Source organism: Engystomops pustulosus, chromosome 8, assembly GCF_040894005.1.
Source record: "Engystomops pustulosus chromosome 8, aEngPut4.maternal, whole genome shotgun sequence".
NCBI lineage: Eukaryota > Metazoa > Chordata > Amphibia > Anura > Leptodactylidae > Engystomops > Engystomops pustulosus.
In genome coordinates, this window is record NC_092418.1 from 79,889,918 (window position 1) to 79,913,875 (window position 23,958).

The 23,958-nt window shown below is 42.4% G+C and overlaps 1 protein-coding gene across 2 annotated transcripts in view; it reads left to right on the forward strand.

Moving 5' to 3' along the window:
• The window catches only part of LOC140075456 (putative methyltransferase DDB_G0268948), a 67,439-nt gene extending 49,058 nt beyond the window's left edge, over positions 1–18,381 (forward strand). For both annotated transcript variants that reach the window (XM_072121405.1, XM_072121404.1), the window contains 3 exons: positions 5,355–5,458; positions 8,312–8,449; positions 17,623–18,381. In XM_072121405.1, coding sequence (XP_071977506.1) covers positions 5,355–5,458; positions 8,312–8,449; positions 17,623–17,710 — 330 coding nt within the window. In that variant the 3' untranslated portion in view covers positions 17,711–18,381. The remainder of the gene's footprint in view (positions 1–5,354; positions 5,459–8,311; positions 8,450–17,622) is intronic.
• Positions 18,382–23,958: the final 5,577 nt, after the last annotated feature.

Sequence of the window (23,958 nt, forward strand, 5' to 3'; positions counted from 1 at the left end):
AGCTGCTTATCCAAATCTTCATTTCTTAAAGTCAACTCATCCACCTTTGCTTGTAAAATATCCATCTCACTAGTTGTTTTAGCAGAAATTTCAATCACAGAGTCACTGATTCTGTCTATACTTTCCTTACATTGGAGCCTTTGTATGCACCAATTTACTTCCTTTACCTCAGCCAATTCTTTCATCTTAATTAACATCATAATTTCATTGCCCAACCTTTCTTTCTTTCCTCTCTTACTGAGCACTTTCCTATCTAACTTCTCATTATGGGCCTTACATTGCATCAGCAGCTCCTTATATTGCTCCTCTAGTGAACCATCTGCACATGAATGGTAGCGAGCAGAGGAATACTTTTTCACAAACTTTTGAACAAGTTCCATCTCTGTTACCACAATACACACCGACAAACACACAAATGACAAACTAAGCAAACACAGTTTGTGTAATTATCTACTATACTAACGTTCCGAAAGGCTACTTTACACACTGCTTACACCTTTATACTCATTTAACCTAGGAAAATGTACAGCTATGTCCAGCAACAAACTTTTTCCTACAACTTTACCTCTGTACACTAAAACACAACCGCTCACACTTAACGTTAACCTACAATCTCAACAAGCGACTTCCTATACATTCACATAAAACAACCTGGCTTATCAAAGATAGTAATGTAATATGAAAACTTGTTACTTACCAGGATTTTCTTTGTACCAAAGATCCAAATTCAGTTCATAGATTGAAATAGCGCAGATATGTTGATGTGGATTCTCTGTAGAATTTAAATTACAGGTCCCATCTGGGATGCCAAATGTAAAATCTGCTTGGTTTTGGGGTGCCAGTTAATATTAAATTAACAACAATATTCAATGGATCTTTATAGGGGATTTATTAAGGGTACAATACCGGGGAATATACATAGAGGGTAAACTAACTAAGGGACAGAGAGATGGTAGGGAAGGAAGTGCTCTGCCTCAGGATCTGTATACCATTTTATAAACATACACACATAGCTCACACACATGCCCATCATCCCACCTCCACCACTGTCTTGGCCAATCCAATGATGATATAGAGTCAATATATTCTTATCACACAAACAGGACAAGTAACTTGAGTCTTTATTTCCCACAAGATCTGGGAGAATCCCTAGGGGCAATGACAAGCAGCTGTCCTCAGTGTTGTCAGGAGGCCTTAGCCTCCAGGTATGATAGCACAGTCCATTGTAATCACATGCAGCTGTCTCTGCAATCTTTATTAGGGGCAATGTAGGCATTTATGGCTTAGTTCTTCCTCTGTCCACAAAGAACCTTAACCCCTAGGCGCACCAGGACGTTATAGTACGTCCCCGGTGCTAGATGCTTAGCGCACGGGGACGTTCTATAACGTCCTGCTTCTGGCACCGGCTCACGAACGGAGCCGGTACCAGAAGCAGCGGCTGTCAGCTGTCTAGTACAGCTGACAGCCTGCGCTAACACCCGCGATCGGAGCCGGCTCCGATCGCGGGTGTTAACCCCTTACACGCCGCGGTGTGTAAGGGTGTTTGCGCTGTGGATCGGATCCCCCGTGCCGCTTACCGGGGGATCCGATCCACTTCTGGGCAGCTCCGAGGACTGGCATGTGCCCCGGAGCTGCCCGGTCTCCATGGCAGCCAGACCCCTTCCGGGTCTGGCTGTAAACTGTCTGAGCATGCGCAAGCTTGCTCAGACAGTTTACACTGCTCTACAATAAAATAGTATTGTAGAGCAGTGTATTGAACTTAAACCAGTGATCAGAGCATCACTGGTTTAAGTTCAAGTATGTATAAGTAAAAATATGCAAAAACACTTAACACTACACATTATAATAAATAAAAAATAAATACATAAAAATATAAGCCCCTAAAATGTCACTTTCCCATAAAAACACTTAATAAAGTATAAAAAACACAAAAACACAAAAAACCCCGCATATTTGGTATTGCCGTGTCCGTAACAATCTGTATAATAAAACAGAATCGTTACTGGACCCGCACGGTACACGCCGTAGAAAAAAAAACGCAAAAACGTTCCGAAAAAAGATAATTTTTAATTATACCCTATCAAAAAATGCTCTAAAAAGTAATTTAAAAAATGTTATGCACTCCAAAATAAGCCCACTAAAAAGAACAACTCTTCTCGCAAAAAATAAGCCCCTAACTAGATTTGTCAGCCGAAAAATAAAAAAGTTATGCATATGAAAAGATGGTGATGCTAAAATGAACAAGATTTTCTCCAAATTGGTTTTTATTCAGTACAATTGAATAAAATACACAAAACCCCACATATTTGGTATCCCTGCGTCCGTAACAATCTGCATAATAAAACAGAATCGTTATTAGATCCGCAAAGTGAACCCCGTAAAAAACAAAACAAAAAAAAGCTCCAGAAAAAAGATCATTTTCAATTAATACCCTATAAAAATGCTCTAAAAAGGGATTTAAAAAATGTTATGCACTCTAAAATAAGACCACTAAAAAGAACAATCCTTCTCGCAAAAAATAAGCCCTTAAACAGATTTGTGAGGCAAAAAATAAAAAAGTTATGCATATGAAAGACTGTGATGCTAAAATTAACAACATTTTTGCCAAATTACTTTTTATGCAGTAAAAATGGGAAAAAAATAAAAAATCTATATAAATGAGGTCTTTTTGTAATCGTGGCGACCCATAGAATAAAAATAATATACTATTTTTATGGTATGGTAAACGGGCAAAAAAAAAAAACCCATAAAAATCTTCCTGAAAAGTGATGATTTTCATTTCCTCCACCAACAAAGAGTTAATAAAATCTCACCAATTAGCCTATAGATTCCCCCAAATTATGTACCAGAAAAGTGCATCTCATGTGGCAAAAGAAATAAGCCCCTATAGGTCCACATAAAAAAAAAAGAAAAAAATTATAGCCTGTACAATGTGACAGAGCAAATCTGCTCTGGATGGCGCCTCCTTCCCTTCTATGCCCGGCCGTGCGCCCATACAGCAGGTCACCGCCACATATAGAGTATCCGTGTACTCGGGAGAAATTGGGTAACAAACTTTGTGGAGCCTTTATTCATTTAATCCATTGTAAATGTTTAATTTTCCACCCAAAATGGGTGTATTGTGAAAAAATATTACAATTTGCAGACTGCACCTCCATTTTGTTTTAACCCCTATAAAACACGTAAAGCATTAACAAACTTCTTAAAAGTGGTTTTTCATACGTTGAGGTGTGTAGTTTCCACAATGGGGTAATTTACGAGTCTCACTATTATTTAGGCCTCTCAGTGTCAATTAGAAGTTGAGCAGGTCCATCTAAATGCGGGTTTTGGTGATTTTACAAAAAATGTGAAAAATGATACCTAAATTCTGAGCCTCATAACATTCTAGTAAAATATGTGGAATCTTAAAAAACCATGCCAACATAAAGCAGACATTTGGGAAATGTAAGTTATGAATTTATTTGGGAGCTATGACTATCTGCATCAAAAGTAGAGAATTTAGAACGTTGAAAATAAAGAATTTTTCCAATTTTTTTCCAAATTTTGTTTTTTTTCATAACTAAACACAAAAGATATCATCCAAATTTTTAAACTAATTTGAAGTACAATGTGTCACGAGAAAACAATCTAAAAATCCCCTGGATATCTCATAGCGTTTCAAAGCTATAACCACTTATAGTGACACAGGTCAGATTTGAAGAATGGGGCCGCGTCCTTAAAGGGGTATTCTCGTCTGGGCATTAACATTCAGTTTGATTAATCTGCCATTAATAAACATTTCTTCAATTAGATGTTATTAAAAAAAATGTTCCTGTGTGAAGATAATTTCTCATAAATGTAGTGATATGGTCCCTTAGAAACAAGATAGCTTCCTCGGTTACGGCCCCCTCTGCTGGAGTGAGTGCACAAATAAACAAAAGGTTATTGTATATAAAATGTCCTGGAGTTGCTACATGTCGCACAGCCGTCCTGTGGTAATGATTGCTGAATCCTGGTAGTCCGGCAGGACCCTATAGCGCAAGTCTGCCCACCGCTGCCAGAGTGTGACGTGGCCGTATCCGAGGAAGCCATCTCGTTTCTAAGGGACAACATGACTACATTTATGAGAAATTATCTTCACACAGGATCATTTTTTTTAATAACATCCAATTGAAGAAATGTTTATATATGGCAAATTAATGAAACTGAATGTGAATGCCGAGACGAGAATACCCCTTTAAGGCCAAAATAGGCTGTGTCCCCTAGGGGTTAAATTGTCTCAAGCCACATCATGTCATATTTCCAACAAAGGGTTATTCCCACGAAGACAAGTTTCCTTAATGTACTAAGGATAACAAAATAACACATTCTCTAATTCACTGTTATTAACAAAAATGCAGCATTTCAAAGATATAAGTCCCCTAGACACGACCCAGTAACTTCTGACTTGGGGTCGGGCAGCCATCTTGGATGAGATTGTGCAGATGAGATTTCTGTCTGTCTCTGCTGTGTGGCTGTAGTCACACCCCCTGCACGGAGCTCAGAGACACTCACTGATTCACATCCTGTCAGCACATGGTGAGCAGAGAGAGGCTGCAATCTACAAGGAGATAAGTGATCACGGGGAAGCGGGAGGCAGGCACATATCTGTGAGATGTAGCAGAGCTCACAGTATAACAGTGTAATGGTCTATCACCACTGTGTAATGATCTCATGCATCACTGATGTGTCTCATCTCTCTTTCTTTGTGTCAAAGTGTTAGCACAATGCCAGAAGCCAGATGAAAGTGCATATATACCTTGTGTCCTGATAAGCTAACCACATTGTCACCCCACAAAACTAGATGGGTCATAAATAATTTATCTGCATAGAGAGGCCCCGCCCACACCCTGGGATTTTGCATCGACCAGCCGGGGGAGAGATAGGAGCTACATAGTTGCGACATAATCATCGGCTTGAGAAAGCTCCTACACACACAAAAAATGGCCCGTCGCCACGCTATGTTGTTTCCCTTGTGTTGCATCGTTTGCATAAAGAAAGTTTGCAGGGACATCGGTGAGTGCCGCTTCTTTTTAGAATACTGAATTTGGTTTTGGCTGAGCACCTTTCAATGGTGCAAACTACTCCAATCTTTCACTTTGCTCTCTCTATGCCTCCACTTGCTTCATCCGGAGATAGATAGTGCCGGTGCTTCTTCCTTGGACTGTTTATGGCCCTCTACTGATTTCATATGTTGGTGATCTACATATGGGGCTTGACAACTAAAATACTGAAAAAACTAAGTTGTACATTGCCTAATACTGAAGTTTCCACATTTATTGAATTGTCAGTAGAAAAAAATACTGTAATTTTCTATATTTTTTATTGAATGTCAGGTTTGGGATACTATGCATCAACATGACGATAAGACCACTACAGAATTTATGTTTAATCAATATCAAGATATATATGAGGCTGTGCCCCTGAAAGACAAGGAAAGGTGAGTAAGAGCAAGAACATGTTTTCTTTGACCATATCATATATTTCTTAGAAGGCTGCTGGTTCAGACAAACAGTATTTAACAATTCAGGCTCAGGGTGATTTGTGTCACGGTTCGTGAGGGACAACCGTCTGAGAGTCTCTTTGGGAAGAGTCTGTGGACCCTCTGGACTTCCTGCTGTCATCTACAACCTGAGATGACAGCAGGAAGGTAGAGGAGCACTGGTAACACTGATATGGAGTGAAGACACCACTGGAAATCTGAAAGGTGTGGCAGAAGCACAGGAAGGCAAGAGGTCACCACTGGGCTGGAACCCTGGACGGCACAGCGGGAGCACAGTCGTAAGGGAACGGACCACAGGATTTGGACCACAGGATTTGGACCACAGGATATGGACCACAGGACATGGACCACAGGACACGGACCACAGAATACAGACTACCGGACACAGACCACAGAATATGGACTACAGGACACGGACCACAGGATATGGACTACCGGACACAGACCACAGGATACAGACTGCTGGACACGGACCACAGAATATGGACCACAGGACACGGACCACAGGACATGAACCACAGGATACTGACCACCGGACACAGACCACAGGATATGGACCACAGGACACGGACCACAGGACACGGATCACAGGATACGGACTACTGGACACGGACCACAGGATACGGACCACCGGACAAGGACCACAGGATATGGACCACAGGACAAAGACCACAGGATACGGACCACATGATATGGGCCACTGGAAACGGACCGCCGGACACGGACCACAGGATATGGACCACCGGACGCAGACCACAGGATACGGACCACCGGACATGGACCACAGGATATAGACCTCAGGATACGGACCACCGGACATGGACCACAGAATATGGACCACAGGATACGGACCACCGGACATGGACCACAGGATACGGACCAACAGACATGGACCACAGGATATGGACCACAGGACACGGACCACAGGATATGGACCAACGGACACAGACCACAGGATATGGACCACAGGACACGGACCACGTCTTGAAATGCACAGGAACACGGAAACGGGACCTCGGGAAACATACAGGAATGGGAACTCAGGATACACACCCCAGGCTTTCACAGAGCTTATCTTTGTTTGAGTCCTATAATATTATTTCAATTTGTATCGTACCAACAGATCCTAGAAACACTAAGACCTCATACACACAAGCGGCCCGGACGAGCATCCAACTGGGTGCAGTAGAGAGGAGGGGTGAGGAATTCCCTCTCCATAAATAGACTAATGGCCGGAGCCGTAACATGGAAAAATATAAGACATGTGCTGTATGATCACTGATTATTTCTTTGCGGGGCTATATTGATAATAATATCTCCCTGCTTTATTTATGTTTCACTGTGGTTGGAGGTATTTAACAAAAAAAAAACGTAGCCTTTACTTTTCTATTTTTTTAAAATTTTTGCAGGACTGTAAAAACAGACATTCTGTGCTACTTTCTGCTGCTTTGTTTATTTATTTCTAAACACACTGGCTAATGGGTACTTCAGCGGGTTTCTTTCTACTATTGAATAACCCCTCATCCAGTGTTGATGTGCACTGCAGCCTTGTAATGCCACTGTCAGCGCTGAGACAGAAGCGACAGATAAGTGCAGTGTGAGTATGATATTGTTGTCAGCTATCACACACTATATCTTCAAAGCGAATCAGCTTATAAGTGATAACATGCCGCTGATCTATTAGTGCTGAGCAAAAGAAGAATTTCTATTTCTTGTATGGCTGCACTGCATTGATTCGATCGCGGCTGGCTACACTCAGCTGAAATGCTAGATCTTAGCCCTAGGACTCTATGCTTTTCTTCATTGTCAAAGATTCCTCAGGGGTCTAATTGTCAAGGCACAAGTTTTCTAGGGTATGACAAACATGACATCCGTGCTGTGTGCACACCCGGCATATACTGGCTGTGCACGCGCCGAGTCCTGTTTAAATAGCCCTCCCCCGGCTTGTCACCGCTGGCGAGCCTCCCTTCTTGTCCAATCAGCAGGCTGAGCATCACCCAGTGACGTGGTGTGGGAGCTAGACCCGAGTGACCAATCGCTGCCTTGGTGGGAGGATACAGACTGCTCTGGCGCCTCCCCCTGGTATGCGAGTGTCATCTTCACAGTGCTGGTGCCTTGGGTACCACGGCCGTGCTAGTATGTTCCACATCATCTGCCGAACGATCGCATGATCAGGTATGGTTCCACACCTCCTCATGAGACATTCGTCGGCTAGCTGGGGGACATGCGCTTAACTCAGACCACCAAAGGGCACATATCGGTGCGGACATTGTTCTGCGTGTAAATGGATAACTCCCTGTAAAAACATAAGAAGTGCATCCACAATGAACAGTTTTGAGATACGCGATTTCATAAACTGCTCTACAGCTGGATAAACTGCTAGCTTTATCAAAACCCTCTGATAAAGCTAGCAGACACTGTCGCGTAGTACAATAGGACTGCCGGACCGCGCTCAAAGCGGTCCTGCGTATTTATGAGGGGGGCAATCCGAGGTGCTGCTTCTCCCCCAGACCGCCCCACCCATACCATAGGCCTGTGGTGACTGCCGAGCTCCGTGCGGCAGTCACCACCTCCAAGTCCCGCCCCCTAATGAATATGCTGAACCACTTTGAGCACGGTCTGGCATTCCTACTGTACTTCGAGTCAGTGTCTGCTCGCTTTAACAGAGGGTAAAGGGTCAAGCTAGCAGTTTATCACTCCTAAGGAGCTGCTTACTTTAGTGCCTTTGTTATAGGTGACAGGTCCTCCTTAAGTCACTAAGTAATATGTAATTTTGTATTTTTATTTTAGGATTATTAATATCCCTGAGACAACTAAAATGACAATTTCAGATGTAATGGGAATCATCCGTTCAGCATATATGTACCAGACATTCCTGGAAAAAGATCCCATCAAAGCAAAAGAATTCTTCAGAAAGACCAAGGAAAGGTACAGTATAAATTTCAGTACAACAGGTGCATTCACCTTCATAGGTGATGCAATTCCCATTAAAATGATTTGAGTGTGTAATCATATAATATTCTTTGTATTCAAAAACTTGGCAAACAGAAAATGATGTTTCTGTCTTAATCAGACTTTCCTCAAACAGTTAATATATAGTATACAATGTATCAGTCAAGGTGAAGGACGAGGCTGCCTCGTCATGCGACTTTGGTGTGACTGTACGGGTTGATTTAGTCTACTCATATTTGCTCTCACCTTTTGCTCAGGACACAAATTGATCATAAATCACAAGTCATACAGATTCAGAATCTAATTTATCTTCTGCCACCACTTATTGCATTTACACTGGGACCAATATGTATCCCACTCTACATCCACTCTTGCTTCTCAAGCCGTCACCTTGTTACACCACTAGACATGCACACTCGGCACTCTAGCAGTCACACAGCTAACCACATTTTACATAGCTATGAGTTCACAGAGCATACAGGGACCAAAATTAAAGTGAAATCTTTAATTACAAAAGGTGTTCAGTGTACATAAGATGTTAAAACAAAAGAACTGCAAAATAAAATGACACAACATGGCAAAACAGTTATAAAATAAAAAGTGAGAAAAATAACAGAAAATTACAAATTAAAGAAATTCCTGATTCCTTGGAGGTGGGAGAAATATGGAACACCCCAGCTTGTCCGGCAGCCTCCATAGAGTGAACCATGTACACCTGCATCTCATAATGTTTTATACATTTTCTATTTGGTTCAGGTTTCAGATCCTCCCATTGATTAATTCATTACAATTGTTTCTCAGGATTGGAGAAAGTGATAATGAGGGGGGGAGTCCAGGAATATTCAAACAGTTTCTTTGTTTTCGAGTCCTGATACAGGGATGGGGGTAGGCAGTGGCGTAACTAGAGTCCACTGGGCCCCAGGACAAAATTCCTAATGGCCCCCCCCCCAATTATACCTAAAAAAAAACCTCAAAACCCTTTCTGCTAACCGACATTTCAGTGATTATTACATATTCTGCCCCCCACAATTAATTATTACATATTCTACCCCCCCCACAATGAATTATTACATATTCTGTCCCCTCACAATGAATTATTAAATATTCTGCCCCCTCCCACAATTAATTATTACATATTCTGCCCCCCCACAATTAATTATTACATATTCTGCCCCCTCCCACAATGAATTATTACATATTCTGCCCCCCACAATTAATTATCACATATTCTGCCCCCCCCACAATGAATTATTACATATTCTGTCCCCTCACAATGAATTATTAATTTACTCTGCTCCCTCCCACAATTAATTATTACATATTCTGCCCCCCACAATTAATTATTACATATTCTGCCCCTCCACAATTAATTATTACATATTCTGCCCCCCACAATGAATTATTAAATATTCTGCCCCCCACAATGTATTATTAAATATTCTGCCCCCCCACAATGAATTATTAAATATTCTGCCCCCCACAATCAATTAGCACATCAAATAAATGATTTTATACAATAAGCCCCTTTTACCTCAGATTTTAAAAAACCCTGTACTCACCACCGGCAGGGCCAGACAGAAGGGGTGCGCGGCCGCGTGATGACGTCATCACGCGGCCGCGCATCCTAGTTCCTGGAGCGATGTGCACCGTGTTTGTCTTCCGGCCACATCGCTCCAGTTATAGTGCTTGAGCGGCCGCTTCTGACCGCATCGAGCACTATTCAGTGACGGGCAGGAGCTTCCTGTCCGGACGGAGGCCCCTGCCCGACTGCCATTGGAGTACCGACCGCGGTCCGATGGGCCCGGTCTCAATGGCGACCGCTGCGACCGCGGTCGGTACGCCACTGGGGGTAGGTGTGTAGAAGAGATGACCAAATGTCTTTTGAAATCAGCACAGACAAGTCTTCAGGTCAGAACTTATCAAGCTGTAAAGACCTCCAGGATGTTGTAAAAGATTCCTGGATGCTTCAAGAGATGCCAAGTGTCATATTTCACCAAGTCTTTCCATGACAGTATCTGTGATAGAAATCAGAGAACACCAAGGTTCTTTGGTTCACACTGCGCATATGTGACATACATGAGTCTGGGGACACCATGGAGAAGGTATTGCTGCCTGCAGCATCCTTCAGGATGACTGATTTGGGAGTGGGTCAGTAATGGTGTGGGGAGGCATTTGTTTGTGCCTGCCAGAGGCACTCTGACTGCCTTTAGGTACTGAGATTAGATCCTTAGACCCAATGTGAGACCATATATATATATATATATATATATATATATATATATATACCTACTTAGTGCCCAGCTAAAAAAAAATATTTTATTTAGTGAATGTCCTTCAAATTAATATCTTAAATGCATGTCCACTATGACACCTGTTTTGGCCAATAGTCTCTTTTTATGAGACATCCCTTTCTAACACATGATCCAATTGTATGTCATCTTCCTGCATAAGACAAACTTTGACATTATGGTGAAGATGCCTGTTCAGTCGCTGCATCTGTGTCATTGATGTTAGCTTTAACCTAAAAGGACATCCTGCTGCATCACCCCCAGGTGTAGAACAACCCCCCCTAGATCTTGTAGTCCAGCATACTAGAGGTTTCATAAATTTGTATCTACCCTTTGTTCTCCCCTCTGTTACCTTCATGGATGCTAAATATCTCCATTGCGATATTATAATTTTTTAGCCTTCTCTTAAATAGAGTACATATGTTTTATATTCCAAAAATCAACAATACGGTCACAGTAAAAATGTAAAAATCACCCAGAAAAATGAACCTGTTATGTAATTGCAATAAAGTGTACCTATGAAGTGTAAATGATCTGTGAAGTTTATATTTCTTGAGCTATTGTATTTCTCAGACAACCATGTAGTCTTTCAAAATTTGGGTAATACAATACAATATCTAGATTGTTGATTTTCACAGTGGCACAGGGTGAGCATGGCATATTGGACAGAAGGTGAACTCTGGCGAACCTTGGTGGGGAAGCAACGGATACATGGTTAAGAATTTTTCAAAATCTCAATAAGCTACTGTGCTGGCCCTTATATACATAAATGATGTTGGTATTTCTATACTTCTGACACAACATAACTGATTTTTCCGGGTTGAACACAAAAACCAAAGATGTCAGCTGACAAATCTTTTAACCCCCTTAAGGACGCAGGGTTTTTCCGCTCATTTCTCGCTCTCCAACTTCAAAAATCCATAACTTTTTCGTTTTTACGTGTACAGACCTGTGTGAGGGCTTATTTTGTGCGTAACAAATTTTACTTTCCCGTAATGTTATTTATTTTAACATGCCGTGTACTGCGAAGCTGAAAAAAAATTACAAATGTGGAAAAATTGAAAAAAAAAAACGCACATGCGTCACGTTCTTGTGGGCTCAGTTTTTTCGACTTTGACTGTGCACTCAAAATAACACCTCAGCTTTATTCTTTGGTTCAGTGTGATCGCGGTGATACCAAATTTATACAGGTTTTATTGTGTTTTAATACATTTTCAAAAATTAAACGAATGTGTACAAAAAGAAAACATTTTTTTTGCCATCTTCTGACGCTAATAACTTTTTCATACTTTGGTGCACAGAGCTGTTTGAGGTGCAATTTTTTGCGAAATGAGCCGACGTTTTCATTGCTACCATTCTGAGGTCTGTGCAACATTTTGATCATTTTTTATTTCATTTTTTATGTGATGTAAAAAGGTGTAAAAGTCGCATATCGGACATTTGGCGCCATTTCCCGCCTCGGAGGTCACCGCCGGCCGTAACCGTTTTTATATTTTGATAGATCGGGCATTTTGGGCGATAGCTAATATGTTTGTGATTTTTTCTGTTTATTATGTTTTATATCAGTTCTAGGGAAAGGGTGGTGATTTGAATTTTTAATATTTTATAAATTTTTTTTATTTTTTAAACTTTTTTTTTTTCTTTTTTTTCCCACTATTTCTTAGACCATCTAAGGTACATTAACCCTAGATGGTCAGATCCCTTCTACCATATACTGCAATACTTCTGTATTGCAATATATGGCATTTACGCAGCACATTCATTACAATGAGCCACTGGCTCATTGTAACGAATCTGCAAAAGCCATGTAGCCTCGTGTCAAACGAAGACCCGAGGCTACCATGGCAACCGATCGCCGCCCCCCCGACCGCGGTTATTAGCGGTGACCGCGGTTATTAGCCGTGGGGGTTTTCTGCAATATGCAAAAACCCCCACCCTTGTATGAAGAGGACTCGTGACCCCTTGAGCCCTCTTCATACACTCCTTATACCTCTGCGCCGTAGAGCTACGGCGCAGAGCGTTAAGGGGTTAAAAAGAAATCCAGTGATACATGCTATTTATACCAAAATTTTGAAAACTATCTAGATCACATCATGTATCAAGTGGTGTTTGTCGCAGACTGCGATAAATTGAAAAAGTAATGCAACAGTCTACGTTCTTTTAAAACAGACAGAAGATCAATAGACTAGTACAGTGTCCATTTTAGTTGTTTGTTATGTAATTACTTATGAAAGTGTTTCCATGTGTCTAGCACATAATATCTATTTATGATTGAGGTGTGGTCCTCCTCTTATGTTTACACAGTGTCCATTTTAGGACATGGTCAGAAGTCAGAGTCAAAGATCATACAATGGTATATGTGACACCACTGGGCACATATACTTAAAACCCGAGCTCAGTCCGCATCAGCCACATTGTCTGACGGCATGCACCCCCCCCCCCCATTTCTGTTGCATGAAAGCCAGCGCAGCCGCGCCACAATCCAATTGCGTGCAACACAATCCCAGTGCAGACCCCTGTTAAATACCCGTCAAAGCTGCGCAAATCCCGAAAACGGCGAACTGACCGCCGAAAATAAGATCTGCAACCCTTAGTAAATAAGCCCCCATGTGTATATGTGTGCCCTGGCATCCCTGAGGATGCCAAAGAAGTGGCGAAACATGTTAGGGGGCTGTAGTGTGATGGATTATTTTAACCAGTAGTCATAGCGAGTGTGAGAAAGGACAGTCAGTGTATGTGAGCTAGTGTGTAGTCTCCTAGTATCTGCTCTGATGATACAGAAAGCACAGTTGTATGTAATCACATTTGTGCAAGTTGGGCATACAGTTATAGCACTTTAGGGATAACTGAATGAGATACAGAGCCAACTCGGCAGTGAGTGTTAACTGTGGCATACGATAACCTAAACTGTAACTACTGCTTAGTGATACAATGTTGCAACAGTGTTCTGAAAAACATTGAACAACAGTGACACCTACTGACAAAAAATTGACACTGCCAACATTGAACGTACTATACACTCAGGGGAGATTTATCATTAGGCCTATGTAGCTTCTTGGCATATAATTGTTGCAATTTTTTGCGCACACATTTTTGCAAGTTAAACGCAACTCTAAAGTCACGCAATGGTGGAAAAAAATACACAACAGAGTGTGCAACACCACATTTATCAACTGAGAATTTTCAAAAGAACGCAAATTTAATCGCAAAACTACACCACTTAGGAGGTGGTGTATGTGGGTCCATTGATACTACAGGGGAAAGTTTTTGCTCAATTTTATGTTTGAGGTATCTGAGAATTTCCTGTGCAAAAACATTGCAGAAAGGCAGAAGCAGATGTGAAACATACGTGCGACTGGTGCAGTCTATCCGCATACAGCACACACAGCTTCAATACTCCATGGCTGTAACGTTGTTTAGTGCATACGGCGTAGAAGAGATCTCACAATAGACTTTATCATTTTTAATTGTATGTTGAAGACTTTTCCACAAGTTATATTATAGCAAGCTCTTCTTTTTAAGCATAACTAATAAAAGTGATGTTTTATTACTAAATTGACCAATGGGTCTCAGTGAGGTCATTTAGACCTTTTTTGTAAATAATCTTCCAAGTGCATGGACCCAGCCATTAACTGTCCACATTTTTGGTACAGCCTCTATACATTAACATAGGCCAACAGTGCAGCACCAGCCTCTATATACTAATGGAGACCAACAGTGCAAGGGCCAGCCTCTATATACTAACATAGACTAACAGTGCAGAGCCAGCCTCTATACACTAACATAAACTAACAGTGCAGAGCCAGCCTCTATATACTAACATAGACCGACAGTGCAGCGCCAGCCTCTACAGTATATACTAACATAGACCAACAGTGAAGCGTCAGCCTCTATATACTAACAAAGACAAACAGTGCAGCGCCAGCCTCTATATACTAACATAGACTAACAGTGCAGCGCCAGCCTCTATATACTAACATAGACTAGCAGTGCAGTGCCAGCCTCTACAGTATATACTAACATAGACCAACAGTGCAGCGCCAGTCTCTACAGTATATACTAACATAGACCAACAGTGCAGCGTCAGCCTCTATATACTAACAGAGACTAACAGTGCAGGGCCAGCCTCTATATACTAACATAGACCAACAGTGCAGTGCCAGCCTCTATAGTATATACTAACATAGACCAACAGTGCAGTGCCAGCCTCTACAGTATATACTAACATAGACTAACAGTGCAGCGCCAGCCTCTATATACTAACATAGACCGACAGTGCAGCGCCAGCCTCTACAGTATATACTAACATAGACTAACAGTGCAGCGCCAGTCTCTATATACTAACATAGACTAACAGTGCAGCGCCAGTCTCTATATACTAACATAGACTAACAGTGCAGCGCCAGCCTCTATATACTAACATAGACCGACAGTGCAGCGCCAGCCTCTACAGTATATACTAACATAGACCAACAGTGTAGCGCCAGCCTCTATATACTAACATTGGCCAACAGTGCAGCGCCAGCCTCTATATACTAACATAGACCAACAGTGCAGAACCAGCCTCTATATACTAACATAGACCGACAGTGCAGCGCCAGCCTCTACAGTATATACTAACATAGACTAACAGTGCAGCACCAGTCTCTATATACTAACATAGACCAACAGTGTAGCGCCAGCCTCTATATACTAACATTGGACAACAGTGCAGCGCCAGCCTCTATATACTAACATAGACCAACAGTGCAGAACCAGCCTCTATATACTAACATAGACCAACAGTGCAGCGCCAGTCTCTATATACTAACATAGACTAACAGTGCAGCACCAGCCTCTATATACTAATGGACACCAACAGTGCAAGGGCAGCCTCTATATACTAACATAGACTAACAGTGCAGAACCAGCCTCTATATACTAACATAGACTAATAGTGCAGAGCCAGCCTCTATATACTAACAGAGACCAACAGCGCCAGCCTCTACAGTATATACTAACATAGACCGACAGTGCAGAGCCAGCCTCTACAGTATATACTAACATAGACCGACAGTGCAGAGCCAGCCTCTATATACTAACAGAGACCAACAGCGCCAGCCTCTACAGTATATACTAACATAGACTGATCAGAAAAAAAAAGAACTCCAAGTTGGCTTGATAATGCCTTTAAAGGGGTTATCCGGGTTTAAAAAATTTCTTATGGCCGGGCTGGGGAGGGCTATTTAAACACAATAAACATGTACTTACCTCCTCCGGTGCTGCCGATGTCCCGCGCCGCGGCCGGTCTTCTCTGTGCGCCGGCTGGAAGCTCCCATGCGCACCATCCCCCAGCGCTTACAACGCTGAGAGATAGGGACGGATGGGAGGAGCCGTCCACATCGCGGACCGGAAGCTCCCTGTGCGCGGCTTCTGTGCCCCTGTAAACTAACAGGGGCACGGATTGAAGGGACCACGGCGTGGGACATCAGCGGCGCCGGAGGAGGTAAGTCCATGTTTATTATGTTTAACTAGCACTCCCCAGCCCGGCCATAAGAAATTTTTTAAACCCGGATAACCCCTTTAAGGAAAAGGCGAAATGTTGTACATTAATGGTGGAATAAAGAACTCTTCATTTTTCTAACTTGGAGTGCTGCTTCTTCGCTGATTGCTGGATCTACTGGGGTTTTCGTCAGACCTTTTTGAAGACCTGCACCCAACTTTCCTCTACATGGTGCTGCTCCAAAATCCTTCCTGCTTACCTGTTACTAACATAGACCAACATACTAACATAAACTTGGCAGAGACGGCCAGCACAACAGCTCAGGGACACTCTGCATCATGTATAACCATTACCCTTGGAATCTTTTCTGGGTAAATGTTGGATCAGTGAAATCTTACACAGTCAATATCTCACAGACCTCAAAGATAAACCTACCTGTAAGATAATTCATACATTGTATCAAACTGAATGATTTTGTATGAAACACAACACTACAAAGCTCTACTGTACAGCTCAATATGTAATACAGTAGCTTATTACGCCTTTTAAATAATTAACAAAAATTCCCCTTTATAAACCATATATATGCTTGATTACATAGTAATAATATTCTGTGTAATATATACATTACTGGCATCACAAGTGTTATGTGCAGTGAACCAACTTACAGAGATTTCCATTGATAAGAGGTGTGTGGAAATGATAAACATATACAGTGGCTATAAGTCATTTATTAATTACCTGCCTTTAGCGATGAAGTTTCTAGATATCAGTGTTTGCAAGTGTGAAAACTAATACACCGGATGCTTGTTATTTTTCCCCTACGCCTGCTCTCTTCCTCAATGTTCTGTAAGTCAGAACATATGCTAAAATGGACACTACAGACTTAATTTATATTACTGAAAAAATCAGAAATTATAACTATGATATGAACATAATGGGGCACATTTACTAAGGGTCTGCTGCCGCAAATCCGTCGGGTTTTTCCCGAATATTTCCGCTTTGCGCTGTATTTCACGGGATTGTGGCGCACGCGATCGATTTTTGGCGCAATCGCGCCGACTTTCACGCGACAGAAATCGGGGGGCGTGGCCACCGGACAACCCAAAGGATTTGGAAAAACTGCGGAATTTAAAAAGCCATACACCAGAAAAAAGCAGGTGAACTCCAGCGGACCTTGGCGCAGCAGCGACACCTGGTGAATATCGGCACACGGACCTTAGTGAATCCCGGCAGAACCCGAATCAGCGTCGGAGAACCCGCCGCTGGATCGCGACTGGACAGGGTAAGTAAATGTGCCCCATTATGATCAAAACCCAAAATACCGAAAATCTGTTGATATTACATTTTTGATTAAATAGCTTTTCCATTTTTTACAGGTTTTCAAAGATTCTAGGTGAAGAAATGGATTCTGCTGTACTAAATGTACATTTTAAGTATTATTGTGTCCTGGCTTGCAAGCATTAAAAAGAAAGTTCACTAAAACACCTGGCCATGAAGATGTCTGAAATAAATATAAATATACCTGACAACCTTTGTCGACAGTCAACAGTCCCAGAATGTTTCAGTTGTCCCCCCCCCACTGTGTGTTCTACTGCCCATCCAATTCTCTCTCGGCACAGGACTGTTGACAGCATGTCCCCTTATATCAACTATAAAATTAATTTCCATTCCATTGCACATTCAAGGAAGTTGAACATGCTAAGTCATGTGAAGTTTTCCCCAACATACGTGTCGTCAATAATTATGTCACAGACATGGCTAAAATCGGTCACAGTTCTCTAGGCATGGTTCTTAAATCACTCCATCTTAAAACAACCCAAACAAGAGGAAACACTGGGGGGAATTTATGAAGATTAGCGTTTCCAACAAAATTTTAAAATTCCCCCAGCCGGTGTGCGGGTACCCCAGCCAGCTGTGACCTGGTGGAGGTTTCTGTTGACCTGGCAGTGTCTATAGTAAATCCAGGGGGCCGGGCGTTATCTGACTCCTCAAATGGATTTGACAGACACCAAAATCCAATCCTCAGAGAGCCAACTGGAAACTGGAAGCAGGAGGTGACAAAATAAAATTGTACAGCCTTTCTCTATGAAAATGTGTCTGATTATGTGATAAATAAACAATTATATCAATAATAATCCCATTAATGAGCACCATATCGGCTTTTTACAGCGGTCATCAAAGGTACTTCTTCTGATGTGTCGCCCTAGTACAGTACCGCATCAGAAAAAGATTGCAGGACACCGGGTTATCAAAGCCCAGGCGTTAACACCCAAGATTGGAAAGGCTCCATAGTCACCTCAGTCAACTGTGGACTGTGATGTCTAAGCTGGGGAAGGGGGAGTGAGCTCCGTATGCCACCCATCAGCACCCCATCATGGGATGCCAATGACAACACAGACAGCCCGGAGGTCTCCTGAAGGTCCCTTGGGCTAATAGATGCCTGGCAGTAGCTGACAATCAAATATAAACAAAACTACATTTCGGTCCAAGAAAAACCCATACAGCTATTTTGACCTGAGAAAAGTCATAGATTGAAGTTGGCAAAAAAACTGAAAAATAGTACGGGCATTAACATGGAAAATAGGTAAAGTGATAAGGGGTGAAAGGAAACAGTAAAGCGGGGTATAATAATACATTTACCATGATTTGGAATAAATGCCTGGGTTTCTGACATAACTCTAAAATCAAAAAGCACCGATCACTAAATTTGGCAAGCTCTGTGCAGCGCTGTGTAATTTGTTTGCACTACATAAAGAATTATTATTATGATTATATAAATATATCAAATCTTTAGCAACTTACATTTTTCCTCATACATGGTATATTAAAATTGCAAAACAGGTACTTATAGAACAGTTCTGTATAGCAAACCTTAGGATACAAATATGTCCTATTTACCATTTAAATAGATAGGAAAGACACAAAGAGTAAAGATGAAGGAGGGGAAAGTTTTCCTGCCGGGGTTGTAGCGATTACGAAGTTAAATGGATGAAAACTATCAGGCTACATGCACACTGCCGTTGCCCACTGTACCGTAGCACGGCGGGCACACGGCAGTGCCGGGGATCTGGAATATATGGCGCACAGCGCCGTACTCCGTTGAAAGATAGGACATGTCCTATCTTTCTACGGGGTATGGAGCAGCACCCCGTGCGCCCATTGCCGTCTATGGGGGATGAATTACGTCCGTATATATGCCCCCCATGCGGCAGTGTGAATGTAGCCTTAGTCTCTTCATGCAATCTTGCTCTCCTACATACCATCCCCCTCCTTCCTCTTTCTGCTCAATGAACATGGCGGGAAAGGGGAGGGATAGACTGTAAGTTCTTGCGAGCAGGGCCCTCACTCCTAAAATTCCATATGACTTTGTACTCTCTAGTATCATAGTATTTTTTATCCTCTGATTGGTAAAGTGCTACGGAATATGATGGTGCTATAGAAATAAAGATTATTATTTTTATGAGGGAGTTGGATGAGTATGGAGGAGACTTACACACAGGCTGCTGCTGCACCCAGGACTGCCCACCTCCCTACCTGAGACTCACCACAAGCAGCTGTCACGTAATGTAAAACAAACTATAAAATACTGAGATTATTCAGAATGTTGACAAAGCCTGGTTTGCTTTAATTCCACATCATGTCATTATGTGTTTTTTGTGTGCATGATGGGAGTCGACTCCCTGTAGTAAGCCAATGGCTCACTCAACACCGCCAATAATCAGGTAACACCTTTAACCTGATAAAATCGGGTTAAGGCCACATTCACGGCCGTATGGGGGACTTATGCACGGCGTATATACGTCCCCCATAGACTGCAATGAGCACATGGGCAATGGGCACCATATCGTTCCGTACCAGGGAGAAAGATGGACATGTCCTATCTTTCCCCGGAATACCGCATTGTGCGCTATATATCTCTATGGGGAGCGGCGCTCTCACCCCTTCCCCCTCTCCATGTGCTGACATGTGCCCGCTGTGCTATGGTACGGCAGGCACACGTGTCTGTGAATTTAGCTTAAAAGTAATGTGGAGGGGGGTGACTGGCTGGACTGAGATTCCCTATTATATATTTAATAGGGAGCTGTTCAGGAGCCAGAAGAGCTGTCTCTTTTCAGTGAGTGGAGCCTAATGATCCAGTTAACTAAGAAGAGCCGGACTGCCCATAACTAATGTGAATGTGACTTAAAATGAGATAACACCATGTTACATGTAATATTCAGTATAATAAATAGATGCTGCTATTACTTTTCCTGACAGCAGAGAGCACTATTGTGTCACATGTAAAATCTGCTTGTGTCTTATTCTACGTAAAAACTATAACCCAGTTTACATGACTTTTTGCAGAACGAGAAAACCAGTATTTAAATTGGGGGAGTGAAATGCTTTGAAGTACCACATTATAAATACCGTATATACTCGAGTATAAGCCGACCCGAGTATACCAAAACTGGGAAAAACTACTGACTCGACTCGAGTATAAGCCGAGGGTGGGAAATTTTATAGAGGCGGGGGCGTGCTGGACGAGCCGCGGGAGACACCGCTGGAACCCCGCGAGGTGAGTGAGGCAGTGGGGCAAACAGAGGAACACAGGTGCACCTGCGACCCGAGTCATGGGTTGCAGGGGCACCTGTGACAGCAGAGCTATAAGTGTACAGTTTCAGTGTGCACAGCAGAGTTTTATGTAGAGTATAGGGAGTAGAGTTGTATGTAGGTGGAGCATGGTGCAGGGCTGTATGTGTGCAGTGTATACAGAGTGTAACAAAAAGGTTGGTATATTGGAATATCTTGCGAAATACACATCAGATCCAAAAACTAAAAAGAAATGTAAAATATATTTTTTTAAAAATACCCTTAGGGGTGGGCAACTTTAAAATCTTTACAACTATTTTATTGCAGATTCAGATTCCCCTGGAAAAATGTCACTGATTTTACCTAGGTCCTTCTCGATTTTAGTGACAGATGGCGCTGTGTTTGCCATAAATGGAAATGTGTGCAAAGACATTGAAAAAGGGGTTATTTCGATAAATACAAACAGATCCAAGAATAAAAAATATTTTTCTAAATATTTCCAATTTTACCAAATTCAACAATCCACCTCCTCCTGTGCAGGGCCACACTTTGCTGTATCAGTTTGGCCATTTTGGATTAGAGGCGACACTGAATGACCAACTTGTTCTCCTGACAAAACAAAACCAATCACGCTCAATGATCTCCAGCAAAGGAAGCAGCTTTTTTTGATCGAAAGAGTATATTTGACTGTCCGATATTTGAAAACTTTGTTGGCAACGGGAAAAATAACCATCTTTAGAGGGGAGGAGACTTAAAGGGGTATTCCAGAAAAATTGCAGAGAGATAAGATAAGCCCATAACATTTTGTGAATCATAAGGCAAATTATTTAAGCTCCGTTTGGTGACAAATGACATTGACCTGCGCCTCAGTCGTGTCGTGCCCCTGTTTGTTTACAGGGCATGGAAGCTCCGCAGAGACATCACAGAGAGACTGTGGAGAGTAAAACCAGGAGGAACTGAAGAGGTAAGTACATGTTAATTTCTTTTATGTAGACCCCCACCCCCCTCGCTAATTTTTACAATTCTCGGACAACCCCTTTAATCAAGCTCTCCGATGTATGAGAGGCCGGGAACTCACATTACACCAGCCCCAGAAGAGAACAGAAAACTAGTACATCCACATTCCTGGGTTATGCTGAATGTAGTTTCTATATTAAAAAAATTACATTCCCCAAATCTCACCCCTGGGGTCGAAAATACAGGGTCAAATTAGTATTATAGGATAGATTTTGTAAGAAATATTTGTGGAAACCTTTTGGTGTTTTACCAATTTAGATTTTCAGTGATCACAGGGGCATCTTTCAAAAAATGACTAAATATTAGATTGTTCCAATGTAAATTTTTCTGGGGAATCTGAATTTAAAAATAAGGGTTCCCTTTGAAAATTCTAAAATCACCCCACCCTTAGAGGGTGGGGGTAGGAGGCAGAGTTTGGTATCATTGGGAAAAATATTTGCACATATATTTTTAATGCTTTATCTGATGTATTTTGAAAGATATTCATCCGTCCCAACCTTTTTGTTACACCCTGTATAGCAGGGCTGTATGTGTGAGGAGCATGGAGTACATTGTACATGTGCAATATACATAGCAGAGCTGTATGTGTGAGGAGCATGGAGTACATTGTACTTGTGCAATATACATAGCAGAGCTGTATGTGTGAGGAGCATGGGGTACATTGTACATGTGCAGTACACATAGCAGAGCTGTAAATGTAAGGAGCATATAATACATTGTACATGTGCAGTATGGATAGCATATCTGTATGTGTAATGAGCATGGTGTACATTGTACATGTGCAGTATGGATAGCAGTGCTGTGTATGTGAGAAGCATGGGGTACATTGTACATGTGCAGTAGAGATGAGCGAGTATACTCGTCCGAGCTTGATGCTCGTTCGAGTATTAAGGTACTCGAAACGGCTCGTTGCTCGGAAGAGTATTTCCCCTGCTCGAGATCGAGCATTTAATTAAAAAAACACAGTGAAGAACAGTGAAGAATAGAATAAAAATAGTGAACACAGGATCATTTAAGTTAAAAACACAGTGAAGAACACAGTGAAGAATAGATTACAGATGTTCGGCACATCTGCTTACCTGTCGGAAGATATGCACGGAACGGCAGCAGGGAGACATCAAGCAGCAGGGAGACATCAAGCAGCAGGGAGACATCAAGCAGCAGGGAGACAGACATCGGGCAGCACCACGGGGGACACAGACATCGGGCGGCAGCCCTGGGGACACAGACATCGGGCGGGAGCCCGGGGGACACAGACATCGGGCGGCAGCCCGGGGGACACAGACATCGGGCGGCAGCCCGGGGGACACAGACATCGGGCGGCAGCCCGGGGGACACAGACATCGGGCGGCAGCCCGGGGGACACAGACATCGGGCGGCAGCCCGGGGGGCACAGACATTTGCCAGCACGGGGGACACAGACATCGGGCAGCACGGGGGAGACTTCAGTGGAAGAAGAGGAGCGGATCCCGGGACAGCGTATCACCCCGACAAGTAAGCAGATGTGCAGAACATCTGTAATCTATTCTTCACTGCGTTTTTCACTTAAATGATCCTGTGTTCACTGTGTTCACTGTTTTTATTCTATTCTTCACTGTTCTTCACATCTGCTAACTTGTCGGGAGATAATATACGCACGGAACAGTGAAGAATAGATTGCAGATGTTTGCATACATCTGCTAACTTATCAGAAGACATTCTTTTTCAGTTAATTAACACATTTTATTCCCGAACCATGGTCCCTTTGAAAAATGCTCGAGTCTCCCATTGACTTCAATGGGGCTCGTTATTCGAGACGAGCACTCGAGCATCTGGAAAAGTTCGTCTCGAATAACGAGTACCCGAGCATTTTAGTGCTCGCTCATCTCTAATGTGCAGTATACATAGCAGGGCTGTATGTGTGAGGAGCATTGAGTACATTGTACATGTGCAGTATATATAGCAGATCTGTATGTGTGAGGAACCTGGAGAACATTGTACATGTGCAGTGTAAATAGCAGGGCTGTATGTGTGAGGAGCATGGAGTACATGTGCAGTATACATAGCAGGGCTGTCGGTGTTAGGAGCATGGAGTGCATTGTACATGTGCAGTACACATAGCAGAGCTGTATATGTGATGAGCATAG